At 44.6% G+C, this 14,539-nt stretch overlaps 1 protein-coding gene across 9 annotated transcripts in view; it reads left to right on the forward strand.

Moving 5' to 3' along the window:
* The window catches only part of SLC24A2 (solute carrier family 24 member 2), a 901,628-nt gene extending 887,481 nt beyond the window's left edge, over positions 1–14,147 (forward strand). For 8 of the 9 annotated variants that reach the window (XM_078675953.1, XM_078675950.1, XM_078675955.1 and 5 more), the window contains 3 exons: positions 2,950–3,039; positions 4,170–4,336; positions 13,014–14,147. In XM_078675953.1, the coding sequence (XP_078532079.1) occupies positions 2,950–3,039; positions 4,170–4,336; positions 13,014–13,263 (507 nt within the window). In that variant the 3' untranslated portion in view covers positions 13,264–14,147. The remainder of the gene's footprint in view (positions 1–2,949; positions 3,040–4,169; positions 4,337–13,013) is intronic. The other variant, XM_078675958.1, reaches the window with a different exon arrangement.
* The last annotated feature ends 392 nt before the right edge of the window (positions 14,148–14,539 follow it).

Consider the following 14,539-nt stretch of genomic DNA (forward strand, 5'->3'; position numbering starts at 1 on the left):
TCGCATTGATTTTCTTGCCCCGGAATGCACATACAAGGTACTTGTTATCGCAGTCACCACTGAGTCACAAATATCGGTAGCCACATTTAAAAAAAAGGAGGATACTACCTTATGTATAGAATTGGCTACAGAGTTATCCAAAAAATCACACAGGTTTCTTTTGAATACCGCCTGCTCCTGTGTTTCTTTGCTACTACGTGTTCAAGCATACATGGTGCTCCGCCTCAAGGCCACCAACATTAGAACCAATCACTTGGCAAGCAAACTGAGATTTAAACGCAGTGTTCTTGCCTCAAAAATATAGTCTGAACAAAATTACGAGTAAACAAATGCCCAAAGTGTGCTAAATCCCAGTAAAATAGTACTCAGGTACGACATGCAAGAAAAAAGTATGTGGGTTATGAACTGCCCCATCTATAATGTTTCGGGAATTTCCTCTCTTTTGTCATTTCCTGCCCAGGGGAACAGATTGTGGGAAATGTAGTGTACTTTAAAATTGCTAATTGTAAAAATTGCAGGAAAAAAACTGCGTGATATGAGCTTTCTGTCTTGTAATAATATTAGGTTTGTGGCCATATTTATTCAGCTGAAGTAATGGGGTGATTCAATAGTTTCTAGGTCGCCATAACAAATCACAATAGGGGAGTGGACTCATTGCCGTTCAATGTATGTCCATAATCTTGCCTGTGGCATTGTTTCAAAGGTAAATCTAATATTCAATCCCAGCAATCAAAATCTAACAGCCTGAATCTGCTCTCTTTCTCCCACAACAGAAGCCTATGTCCATAATATCCCTTCTATTAGATGGGAATATATGATGCCTCTGCACTACCCAGTTCACTAATAGTCATGAGTGAACTGAGCGGGCTTACAGGTAGATTCATCATCGGCATGTTTTGCGAGTCTGTAATAGCGATTATTAAGGAATCGCTATTACAGACTCGCAAAACGGGATTCATGTAAAAATCGCAATATTCATTGCGATTCCTACAGCTTCCTTATTTGCGATTAGCTAATTGCTAATCGCAAATAAGGAATAACACCCCATTCATTCCTATGGGCCTAAAGGCCCATAGGATTGAATGGGAAGACATATCAATGTGCGAAGCGCTATTATCGATTCGCATATTGAGTTTGCGGTTTCAAGGGTGCAGGGGTGTCCAAAGGAGACCCTGTTGCACCCCTGAAATGATATTGGACGCTAGTGTTACGCACACACATGTCCCAAGGACATGTGTGTGTGTAACATACAACTTAGAAAAATGCACTTAAGTGCATTTTTCTAAGTTTCCGCTATTTACCACGAGGTTTGACTTCGCGGTAAATAGCGGCCCAAAAATGCGAATTCACAATTTTTACAAGGTTCCTGAATAGCATTTAAGGAATCTCTAATTGAGACTCCTTAAATGCCACCGCAATTTGAGAAATCGCAATTATTTGCGATTTTTCAAATTGCGAGTTCATGAACCATTGATGAATTCCAAATGCCATTTTTGCGGGCGCAAACGGCCGAATTTTGCGATTCGCACCGTTTGCGCTCGCAAAAATGCTCGATGAATCTATCTGCTAATCTACACAAACTGCAGTGTGTTTCTATCACAGAGCTAATTTGATTGTACGATTATACTTTTTGTACTGATATTAACTAAATATGTGCCTCACCTGAATTCCATGGGGAACATCTATGCGTCCTTCCCAGCACAACTGAGGGTTTAGGACTACGAATAAGGTATGGAGCTATAAACAATCCCTGTAAATTAATATTCATGATCTGGCCTTTGTTTGCACTGTTGCCAAGTGTCTTGGCCGTTTCCAAACAAAAGGCCTCATTTACAATATTTTGACGCACAAGGGCGCAGCAAGCCTTCCTGCTGTGCTGCAGTGCGTCAAAATAAAAGGGAATAAATGCGCCGTATCTGTAGGATGCAGCACATTCCTGTCCTTCTCCCCTGCGCGGGGCACACAAACAGCAGCGGTGCGCCGGCGCAGACACCCTTGCGTCAAGGGTGCCTGCGCTGGGGGATGGTTGTTTTTGTGCTGGAATGCGCACCTTAGCGCTGGCGGTAAATGTAGGTACCTAGCTCCAACTCAGGCACCCTTGCACCATTGTACAAGGGTGTCTGCTTTGCGGGGAAGATTGTTGATAAACAATCACAAATGGCTTTTTGTGGTGGCCACGCGTCATTATTTTAAATGATTGTGTATGTGCAGGAAGGGACACCTTTCTGTACATAAAGAATAAATGGGGTGTTGCTGTTTCTGAGTGCTGCACAATGCAACACATATAGAAACAGCAAGAACAAGGAGAAATAAAGCATTTCTCCTCATTTCGCCATGTTAAGATTAGGTTTTCCCTGGTCTTAATTTTGACGCTTCCCCATATTTACACCACCCTTGTAACTAGGGGGCAGGGTCAAAATCAATGGGGGTTGCGGCGGAACGACTACTGCAACACCCATTGCACGTCCCTTTCACGCTAAGTGTAACGTGAAAGGAGGCCTTATTCACCAGGCGGCGTTAAGCCATGTAACGCTGCCTTGTGAATAAGGTGAAGCCCCTATCATAACAGGAATGTCGTAAAAAGTGACGTTCCTGCGGCGATAGGGGCTTGTAAATATGCCCTTGTGTACCATTGGTTCAGTAATTTCTGATTGTTATGGAATATCAAGCTGTGTAGGAACAGGTGTTCCATTTTTCCCACTTTTGTGTTCAGTTGTGTCAACATTAAATCCACTTTGCTTGATTAAATCTGCAAACCCTTCCTCTGTCAGCTTTCAATTTGAATAAGGCATGTCACTATTCCCTTTTTAGGTACCCCAGCGCCTCTGCACTTTGCATCCCAAATTGAATTTGCATGTTTTCCTTATTGACCTACTTACAAATCACTGCTCTTAATCTTTCTTAATTTCTGGCTTAACACCTTTCTTCCTCTGCTTATTTCTCTTCCAGTCCTCCAGAAAGTTTTTCCCTATAACATTTTTTGGATCCATCACATGGATAGCAATATTCTCTTATTTAATGGTCTGGTGGGCTCATCAGGTAAGACAACGAGTAGATTGTTAGTTTATCAGTTACTCTCCTATCAGTTGGTTCTCATTTACTCTGTGCTAAGTGCGTGTCATCTGCCACTGTGTTGAAGTTATGCCACTAATAGTCTCGGCTCTACGAGTTACTGATCAACGTTTGTGTGGTTGCATCCTACCATCTATCGGTCCTTTTAGGTACTGCATAAAGTTACAAGCTGAGATAGGTTTTAGACACAAATTAATGATTGCACCCTATCAAAAATACAGTTTTAGCTGACTGACCAAGCTTGCAGGGCAGGGCAGCTCATTTGCAATGACGAAAGCAGCGAAAATACTGCAAGTTAGAGTTAATACTGTCTGCTCCATCCAGCATTGTGCAACGTACAAAAATGTTGAAAATAAGGATGTTGTCCCATGTTGATTCGTGGAGCAGGGGCGGCCTTAGGCACGTGCAAGCTGTGCACCTGCACAGGGCCACCAAACCCCAGGGGCCTCCACACCAATATATATCCTTAATATAGTAATCCTCTGAGGATGGATACATATATGCGTGGAAGCCCCTGGCACGAGTTTGGCGGCCTCCGGCTCTGTTCCACTTCCAAACACCCTGACCCCGGTCCCCCCCTCTTCACTGGCCTCCGCGCATGCGTTCCTCCTGGTTCCGGAGCTCCGGGGGGCTCCGCCCCGCCCAGACCCCCTCTTCCGGGGCCCCCTACCTACACTCCCTGCCCAGGGCCGCCCCTGCGTGGAGCAAACTTTATGTAAAGTAGCCCAGCTTGTTTACTTTTGCAATCTAAAATCTTCAAAAGGCATTGGATTCTCAAATGTATTTTTGTGGACTCTTTCTTTCACTGGAGTATGTTTATTACTAACATAAAGCCGATGTGTTTGCCGTGTATGTGCCGCGTATGAATCAAATACGGATTGCTAGCTCAGCATTCCGAAATTAAGGAGGAGGATAGTCATTTCCTGTTTTTCTGATGCCGGTGAAGCAGCTGTCATTCACCAAACTTCCTTAAATGTTTGAGACAATACATTAGGGGTTTGCAATATCCCCAGAGCTATATGTGGAATTACTGTTCTCAGCCTCAAGCCATATGGTGCATTTACGTGACTTCCGTTTTCTTTTTCTGTATTCGACAGGTAGGCGAGACTGTCGGAATCACAGAAGAGATCATGGGGTTGACCATTTTAGCTGCTGGCACCTCCATCCCGGACCTGATCACCAGTGTTATTGTAGCCCGGAAAGGGCTGGGAGACATGGCTGTGTCCAGTTCAGTCGGAAGCAACATTTTCGACATTACAGTGGGGTAAGTAGAAACTGAAGAGAGACTCTTCACAAGAAGGCCATCCTCACACCATCTGTGATCAAGATGGTGGTCACCTTAGACTCCAATGTAAGATATAGCCTGGCTCAAAACAAAAGAGAGGGCTTGATTTAGTGTTGGGTTGTAACTAAAACTCCTCATTCTGTGGCAAAAGTTGAATCATAAGTAGAAATATTGGTATTGCAGTGGTAATACAGCTAGGGTGTTCTCCACCATCAGAGAATCATTCAGCAGAGGATTTACCATCTCCTCTACAAAGTGGAAGAGTTTTCATTAACGCTCAACTCTTACTCCAGGCCAGATTGTCTTGGTAGGTTAAATGTTTGCATATGGCAAATTCACCAGAACTTTCATCCGTCCAAAGCCATTTTATGATATGATTAAGGCTGATTTATATTACTGGCATTACCCCAGGAGGTGGAACCATTACAGGCTACTTTTTAAATGTTTTAAATCTTTTTTATTGAATAATAAATTCAATACAATAATTTTTGATATCAAACGAACATAGTGCATTTGTACAGTTGTGAGTATGTCGTCACAGTGGACCAATATCCTTACATCATTCCTTACAGTCTCAATCGCGTTTTGAACGCCCGTCTCTAAAGAGTTCTCATTCCTGTGGGGAAGAATCATTAAACAGCATACATATCATCCCTCTACTTTTGTTCCACGCCCCCCAAATCTTGGACCACTTTTATGGGCATCCTCTCCCTTCATATATCACCCTCTGCACCTGCATGCACCAATCCATGTCTGTCTCCCAATCTCGAAACTTAAGCCCGGGACTCCCTTCCAGGTTCCTGCTATATTGCGCTTTGCGACCACACATCCGAGGGAGACCAAAGTTCCCTCACTTGCCGTCAGGTCAGTTGCATCCCATATGTTGAGGAGGCACCATTGGGGCAAGACCTCCATTTTTTCCCCACAGATTGCTAACATTTTCGTTGTTATATTCCCCCAGTATGTCTGGAGAATCGGGCATTCCCACCACTGGTGTATATACGTCCCCACCTGGCTGCACCCCTTAGAGCATAGTGAGGAGCTTAGGGTACCCATTTTAAACAACGCTACACTGATGTAATCGGCTCTATGTAGAATCTTAAATTGAATTAATTTAAACCAGGAACGAATCGCCACTTCCCGGGGGGGATTCCAGTGCCTCCTGCCACTCTTCATCACTCATATCACGCACACCTTCTACCCATTTTGCACGTATTTTCTCCAATGTGTCAGGTGTATTGTTTAGTATCCTCCTGTAAGTCAGAGAAATTGCCTTCTCCTTTAGATAGTCATCAAGGGGGGGAAGAGGTCTGGAGATCAGTACCTCTGGGGACTGCCTTATGCAGTGCATTACAGACCTAAAAGTATCTAAAAGTTTCCCCTGCACCTAGTTCATAGTCCCGTTAAAGGTCACAGAAGGGGACAACCTTCCCCCCTGCCCACAAATCACCCACCTTCGGAAGACCAATCAAGTCCCATTTATCAAATCCTGGACATTTTGCTAACAGCCCCAGTTGGTCCGTCTCTAAAACTGGAGTGACCTGTGTGATCGTGTTTTTCCACCTCAGGGTGGTCATTGCTGTGTGCCATAAAGTGACAGTAGTTGAGGTTGGTGTATACTTTGGCCCATTCTTCTCCCGTATACAGGCTACTTAAAAAACGTTTTTCCCCCTCTGAGGCCAGGGATCGCAAAGGAAGTGCAAGGAGTAGCAGAGAGCAAGCTAGGAGTCACAGCTGCGACCCCTGACTACCTCCAAATGACATCCAGGCCTAAACCTTCCTTTTTAATACTTATGTCACCCCTAAGGTAGGCTCGAAAAGTTCATAAAGCAGTGTGTGTGATATTTAAAAGTACCATGTGTACTGTAGACATTTTCTACTGATGAAAGGCTATCTCACTCATAGACTAACACTGGGTTACCTTATTACACTGGATAAGTGATTATTTCAATTTGGGACCAGCTACAGAAATGCTGTTGCTACTCAAATGGTTTGTAATTTTACTCCTCATTACTAGTAAAGTCAGATTTTAAGTTACTATTCTAAAAATCCCACTTTTAGAAAGTGGCAAAGCCGAATGTGTCCTCTGCTAATGTCCAGGGTCATATGACTGTGAATAGCTTTCCTGTGGTGTTTTGTGTATTCCTGCCAAGCATAGGGACAAAAGGGTCTTGATTGTGGGGCAGGGTGTTCACCTGTTGAGCAGGATGTCCTGGGGGTGAGGGGGTGTTGTACTCACCCTTACTGAGCTTCAAATGGTAACCCATGGTTTGCCCACCTCTTTCCCGACCTCTAATGGCTGTCTGGCCTACCATGGGAAAATGCAGCTCACAACTAGCCCTGCCTGCTCTTTGTCTGCCTAGACAGTTTGGAACCAAACCCAGGAGAGGGGGGAGGTTAGACAAAGTGGGGCTTACCCCAACCACAGGTTCACACTGAGGATAAAAATAGCACTTTCACAAACTCTCAGCAGAATACCACTGGACATGTGGAAGAAATAAGAAGATAGACTGCCCTGGCTCCCCAGAAAGGACTCCAAGGGTGAGTCGGCTGACCTCCTGTGTGAGCAACAGGGACACAACAAACATCCGGGGCCCTCCGGGCAGCTGCTCAGGTGACCAGCACAAACTGGACCTGCTTGAACCCTGCTGCTGGCCTCTGCTAGAGGGACTCCTGATCCCCAAGAGGTGTGCTCCGGTCCTGGACCCTGGCTGGCTTCATAGTGTACTCCTCCTGAGTTAAAGGTGAAAAGCCAGAAGTTTGGGGTTCCTCGCTCATTGTGCTGAATGATGACCGTACAGCATGCCCACCAATCCAAATCTCCAGTGAAGACTGTACTCCGTATCAGCCATAACAGTCTGCATCAGCAGTGACTGTCCTCATCGACTGGCAATGTGAAGCTCCATAGACGAACGGCTCTTTGCCCTTCACCAGCAACTGTCTACGATGTCGTTGAGCAGTCAATGTCAGGTACTAGAAGACAGCACCAAACAAGATGACCAGCGGGTTCAGTCTTATTGTCAAAGGATACCCACCCTTGGCTTTCTAAATTTCAATTACAACACTTGGTGGCATCATGTGCATAATGTGAATACAGAGCTGGTTTTGGCTTACAAAGGACAGTATGCTACAAATTGCCTTGGAAAAGGCAACGCATTACGTTTGCGTATGGATACTCCAGATGAGTAATAATGGCACTGTGTTCTCATTGTTCCATCAAAATGGTTGATTTGTGTGCCATGTAGTCTGTGTTGCGCGGTCGAGCTGTCCAGCATCAATGGAAGTGGAGCAATAGAGTGAGCTGTTTGCTATGGGTTGGCAACAATTGATCTTTTCAGCCATCCTCTCTGTGTGGGGTAGGGTGTTCCAAGCAGCGCTAAGGCAGCCAGAGTTACTATGCTTGGAAATAGTGATTCATGACTCCAGCGAAGATTTTAGTCTCCTACTTAGTATGGTGACAGTTTTGGTGGGTGTGCACCAGGGGTGTAACACAGGCCCCTGCAGCAGGGGTGCCACAACCCTTCTGCGGGCCCTATACAACCTGAAACCTATGAATACCTGTAAGACGTGAGTTTCAGGGCTCCTCGCCACATTCTGCAGGGAGCCTATCATTTTGTGGTTCACCGCTGGTGTGCACCACCAGAATGGGGTGTGAAAGCCGATGTTTACAAACAGTTGAACAGAGTGTGTCCAAGGGGACAACCAGGGCCGGACTGGGAACCCAAAGCAGCCCTGGCAATTTTGTAGGACCATCCTCCCCCGCCCCTCTCCCTCCACACGGGGAGGGGAGGGGGGCGGCGGGGTTGCAAGTGCGAAGCACTGCTGCTTTTGTTCCTGGGGCCTCATATTGCAGCAACCGCTGCAAAATCAGCTCCAGTAATAAAAAAAAGCTCCCACTGCTGCAAAACCGGCCACCAGCCTACCGGGAAAATGGCTGATGCCCTCTATAGCCAGTCCAGCCCTGGGACAACATAGATTAGTGTAGTAGGTACGCTGGCTGCAGAGCCTTTAAGTATGTGGGGGTGAACTAAGCTCTACTTTTATTATTCAGCTATATGGGGTTCAGCTTCCATTTTCCTTGCTTGCATCAGGGGCCAAACTCCCAGTGGTTAATTTGTGAAAAAAATAAGAGCCGGGGCACTCATCAGAAGGCAGCTGGCACAAGCCCATTTCTCCTGTTAGTGCCTCCTAAAACAGAACCATGAAAGTGTGTGGGGGGGATTGGGAGGGGATATGTGGCATAACGACCAGAGCTGCTGTCTCCGGAGCTGGGGAATCCGGTTTGAGTCTCGGCGTCAGCTCAACATCCTGTGATTCTGGGCAAATCCAGTAATCTCCTAGTGCCTACCATGGATGAATGTGTCCCAAACTGGTGCTCATGAAAAGCGCCGGTGTTGATGATTAAGCGTCGATGCTAAGCACCGGAAACCACCGGCTCAAATTAAACACTGCATACTCCACTGCACTTGCTGTGCTTCTCAGAGGCACACTGGGCTCTCAGTACAGTAATTAACTGAATCGTAAACAGTTACCACTTATCAACAGGATTAGACTGTAACTAGTAAACACTTTCAAAACTGTATAAATATGTAAAACACAACTGTTTATTTGCAGCTTACACATTAGGAAGACTATCGTCTCCCACAAGACCAATGTATAAAGTAGACACTCTCTGTGAATCCTTATGGTAAAAAGCATATTTCCCTTCCTGAATTGGAAAGTGCATCACTAAACTCCTGTTTATACAACCATACCGTCCCATGCCTGTGATGGGTGTGCGCCTATACTGTGGTGGAAGGTGTAGTCTTGTGTGGGTGGGTGTTATTCACTCATCCTCAATAATGATAGAAGCCCTGTGCAGAAGTGGTCTGACTCTGATGCAATGACAGGCGGTGAGATTTTGGTTCATTTGGCTGGGTGAGGTGGACGGGGATATATGTCAGTACAACGCGATCTTTTAGATCGCGGTACTTGACAACGCGGGCATTACAACGCAAGTCGTTACAATGAATTGCGTTGGAGGGCGCGGATTTTGGAATATTATAATTTTATATTCCAACACCAGTCCACGTAACAGTAGGGAAGGTGTTGGAATATAAAATTACAACATTCCTTGTCCAACAGGAAGGACCAGCGCAAGTCGTAGTAACGGCTTGCGTTGTAATGGCATCGTTGTAAAGGCACTGCGGTGTAAACACCGCGTTGTAAACGATGTTTACCGGTGGACGGTTGTACATGGTGGTAGAAATGTGGCTCAATGTTTAGAGCGGCAGACCCTGATGCAGAGGTCTAGCCCGGGACCAGGGTTCAATTCCCCGCCTCGGCGGGTCTTGGGCTTAAAATTCCACGGACCTGATAATTCTCGCCTCGGTGCCTATTGCAATCATGGAGTCCCACTCTGCAACTCTGGGCAATAGCTTGCTTAATCTCCACAATGGCCCCCACAACGCTAAGGATGCCTGGCCTCCACCTTGGGGGTGCCCAGGAGTGGACACCTCACAGGGAAAGCCAGGATGGGTTCCACATCGGTATTCGTACAAGCGCCTTGAGACCCTTGCGGGTGAGTAGTGCGCTATACAAGTATCAATTTACATTTAGAGGAGTCAGTCTATGAAATGGTTCTGAACCGCAGCAGGTAAGGGCTGAGGAGTCCTGAAAAATTAGAACAGATTCTTTACCACATGTACTGCTTCAGCATTAAAAGGAAACCTCTGGCTTCTTTCGGTATTTTATCTATCCTTTCCTCCCCTCCTCCAACTATTTTTGTTTTCAATTGGAACCCCTCTGCCTCCTACCAATCTTTCACTTTATCCCTCTTCCTGTTTCACCGCCTGACACCTCGGTAAACAGTGCAGCATCCCAATGGCTAGGACCGGCCACGTTTTACACGATTCTTCTTCCCCAAATTGCACAATGTGGGGTTATATGGGTGTTGCTGACTTTCTCTCAAGTGGGGAGATACCTTTTTTAGGTCTGGGTTTTGAAAGAACAGCTACCAAACAGACATTTTACTTACAATATACAGAGTGGGGTTTGTGTCTGCCCCATACACCCACTGACCTTCTTTGAACTGCCTCTTTTAGTCATTGGTTTGAGACTTTGTCAGTCACACCTTGGCTCATCCCAGTGGAGTATACATCTTTCTCCTTATGCTATTGGTGGCTTGTATAGAACCAATGAGGTACTACTTTATAACTGTAGCTGTGTCTATCTGCTCTTGCTGGCTCTCTCGCCTGTGTCTCCCTCTAATGTATTAATACTGCATGTGTTAGCACATTAAACCCAGACCTGTTGGCTTTGCCAGTTCTTGTTCTTGACAGGAACTTCTCCTGAATGCATCTATCAGGTAATGGAGCATTGCACTAGCTTCTCTGCGTTGCGGGGGAGTGGCGCTAGCACCTCCTCCCCAGTCACTAGTCAAAGGTAGCAGTGGTGGCTAAGAAGTGACACAGGCACATTTTCTTGCTGCAACTGCCTTACACATTCTGGGGACTCCCTTAGATGTCCTCTGACCCATGATTTTCCTAAAAATCTCTCTTTCAAGTCCTGTGAACTCTCTTGGCTCTTATCTAACGCAGTAACCACATATTTACAGCTAAACCCAGTATGCGGGTCATTATAGTACTCATAGTATGGGTCTGCCTTACCATACAAGTGACGGCCTAGCAGGAAGAAGCACCGTTGCTTTATCATATTTCACCAGGCATATGTTTGGGGAACCCCACAAATGCAGCCCGCTGATATCAGGGGGAAAAGTGATGTCGCGCAAACCTCACAGGCCTAATCCTTGTTTCCCTGGGGGCACACTATTTGGTTTTAGGGATATTCATTCAAATCCTCACTGAAAAGAATTCTAACTCCACTAAATGGAGGGGAGTGAGGCTCCCCAGCTGTTTTACAAAGGGAGGGCCCTCTTAATGCTTTCACCCATGCCAGAGCCATGAAAGATGCAACCATTTTCAGGTCAATTTTTACAATATTTGCTTTAAAGATATTATACTTTGTAGAACTCCAAAATAACTGTGAATGCTGCTAAATAATGCACAATTGTTTCCTTAAAAATCTTGCAAGACTTTTGTAACATTTTATAACATTTTTTATCGTGAGATGTGTTTGCCTGCTAATTATAAAAATTAAATTTCAGTTTAAACAAAGTTGTATTTGTTTTAACTTTTCTTGCTATAATAACCAAATCCAATGTGTCTAGCAAAATAACTGATATAGCAATTATTTTTAAAACAAGGATGAGAATGTTTGCAAAATAAAATCTAAATAACTTTTGTTAATGATTTTGTGTGCTTACATGTTAATTGATTTAGCACAGGCCAAGCTTCTTTATATATTATAAATCTATGCAAGAGTTAGCCATACTATGCTATCATTTTATAAAGAGTTATGAACACCAATGTAACTTACAAATTCGTTGCCATCGTTTTGCAATGACTAAATTTTAATAAACAAATGCAACCATTTAAAGTGTAAACAGATTTACAGAAGTTTTCAACAAAATTAAATTTTGTAGCTTTCCTAATTTTTTTTGAAGTGTATGATTTGAGGCAGGATTATTCCAGAGGATGGAAGAATAAAAACAAAGGGACTTTTTTGCAAGCCCCTTGCGCAGCCGGAGCGTCACTTTGAAAATGGGAAAAAGTGACGTACCGGCAGCGCAAGGGGCTAGTAAATAAGCCCCAAAGTTTCACATTTCAGCAATGTGGAGATGTACAACTGTTGCATTTCCTTCTACAGATATGTTTACGCATGCAAGTACTGGAGGTTTGGAACTATCACAGATTCCCAACAGTACACCAGGAATTCTTTGTAAATTTCTAAAAAGCCTGAAATTTAGGATCAACCTTATGGAAGCAAATTTCTCAACTTTCCCTAGGAGTTTGTGATTTGGACTATCTCAATTAGGATTTACTGATTACTGCCATCTTCTCCTTTTAGAAAAGGAGTTCATATTCTTTTTGGCTATCGGCAAGCTCTCATAAACAATACATTAACCATAAAGAATAATGTTGCTCCCAAGAATTGCGATACTCTGACTCCATCCTGTCCACCGCCCGCGTTTGAAGCTGATGAAGAAACAAAATTCACAGCCCATCTGGCTGCAATCCACAAGATAGGAACTCTGATCTTAAACATGGAATTTTACAGAATGAATCATCAAGGCAAAGAGCATGTTGGGAGGAGTACTAAAGAAGGGCAGTCCATCCATCATTGCATGTATCGTGCCCATTCCAGTAGTTCTTCCCAACCATCGCCGTCTTGTGTATAGTGCTAGAAACCTTTATCCTCCTAAGCAAAAGTTCAGATCAATTCTTCCAAGAAGGTTTGGTGCTATTTGTCATCTCCAACCTGTTGTCTGACATGTTGACTGATAAACTTGTTAGCAGTGCTGCATTCATATGGTGAATATAAATTTGCTAATTCCAGTACATCAAAATTGAAAATGGCACCCACACACTCACTTTGTTTGTGTACCACCATGGGTTTCTTGAGGGAGGGTAGGACCAAGGCTAGTCACTTAGCATTGAATAAGCAGAGCTTCCACTAATAATCCAGAATCCTAGTAATGTATTTATCTACAGTTGTACAACAGGAAGTAGTCAAATGCTACCTTCTGAACAATGTCTTTTCCTTCTCTCTTTAACAGCTTGCCCCTGCCGTGGCTCATCTACTCAATGTCACACACCATGGCTCCGATCGCAGTCAGCAGCAATGGACTATTTTGTGCCATCGTCCTCCTGTTCATCATGCTGCTCTTTGTTATCATCTCGATCGCCGTCTGCAAATGGAGGATGAACAAATTTTTGGGCTTCACAATGTTTGGCCTTTATTTGGTTTTCCTGGTGATCAGCGTGCTCCTGGAGGATCGCATTATCAGTTGCCCAGTCTCCATTTAGCAAACATTTAGTAGACATTGCCCAAGACGTTGGAAAACAGGGACGGAAGGAGGACAGTGGAGAGACATGCAATACCCTCTCATCGCCACCACGCCCCTGATCACAGAAGACGTTCAGGACAGCATAGTGACACTGGAAACTGGCGGTGCCTCATGTGCAAGGCATGGGTGCATTCAGCATCATCAGCTGCAAGCATGTGATCGGGCCCCATGTTTGACATTTTTCCGTTTGTCGCTATACAAATGGTAGGACGTAGCTCCTCGCCAGTCGTGAAACATGTCTAGTAACAGTACAAGCAATTGCATAATCTACATTTACAGTGTATTCCATTGTGTGTCATCTTCCTTATAATCTAAATGCATAAAGAACATATATATACATATAAATATATATATCTATATACATATGTACAAAACTATATAACAATGCAAAGAAAAAAGAAAACCTAGAGTAATGCAAAATCAGGGGTAATTTATTTTGGTAAGTTGCAAGTGCGTTCTCTAGGATTTCGCTGTGACAGAGTCAATACATGCAACGGCTTAAGCCTTGACTAGACAGGGCGGGTGGGACATTGCGCCTAATCAATTCCTTTGCAATTTCTGTACTTAACGAGTTGGACAGATCTGCACGCTAGGCGTTTGCTGATCAGGGTGCTTTCTGGTTGTGTCTGGCTCCAACTTTAATTGGACCTCAGGAAGCAACCCCTGGCTGATAATTGCAATCGCTTTCTTAGAACAAGTGTGGTAGTTAAGTGCTAATGGTGTCACCGTGTTGTTACAATTCACTCTGACCTTGCCTCTGCAACCAAGGCTGTGTTGGTAACTTATTATGGTTCAGCACTGCTGGAACTGAATGTTGAAGTGAATAAAGACATCAGCGCCTGAGTCAAGAGTTATTCCTAGAATCTGCATATCTGTTCAGGGGGCTGGGTGGAGATGTCATTGAGACCTTTCTAGGAAGAACAACGATAAGTCAGAGTGGTGAAGTACCAGGAGACAGCAGCTAACAAGAGTGAAATGGTGATATATTTTACCCTTACTGTGCCTGGGCATGCCCATACACCCAGGGCCAGACTGGGAACCCAAAGTAGCCCTGGCAATTTTCTCGCACCAGACCCTGCCTGGCCACAGGAGGCTGGAAATGCTTGTTTCTTTTGTTACTGGGGTGCGATTTTGCAGCACCCCAGCAAAACCAGCCCCTGTCCTTCCAGGCTCCCAGGGAAACGCCCGATCCCCATTACTGCCAGTCAGGCCCTCAATACACCCCATCCTAATTT

The sequence above is a fragment of the Lissotriton helveticus genome, chromosome 2_1 (assembly GCF_964261635.1).
Source record: "Lissotriton helveticus chromosome 2_1, aLisHel1.1, whole genome shotgun sequence".
Classification (NCBI taxonomy): domain Eukaryota; kingdom Metazoa; phylum Chordata; class Amphibia; order Caudata; family Salamandridae; genus Lissotriton; species Lissotriton helveticus.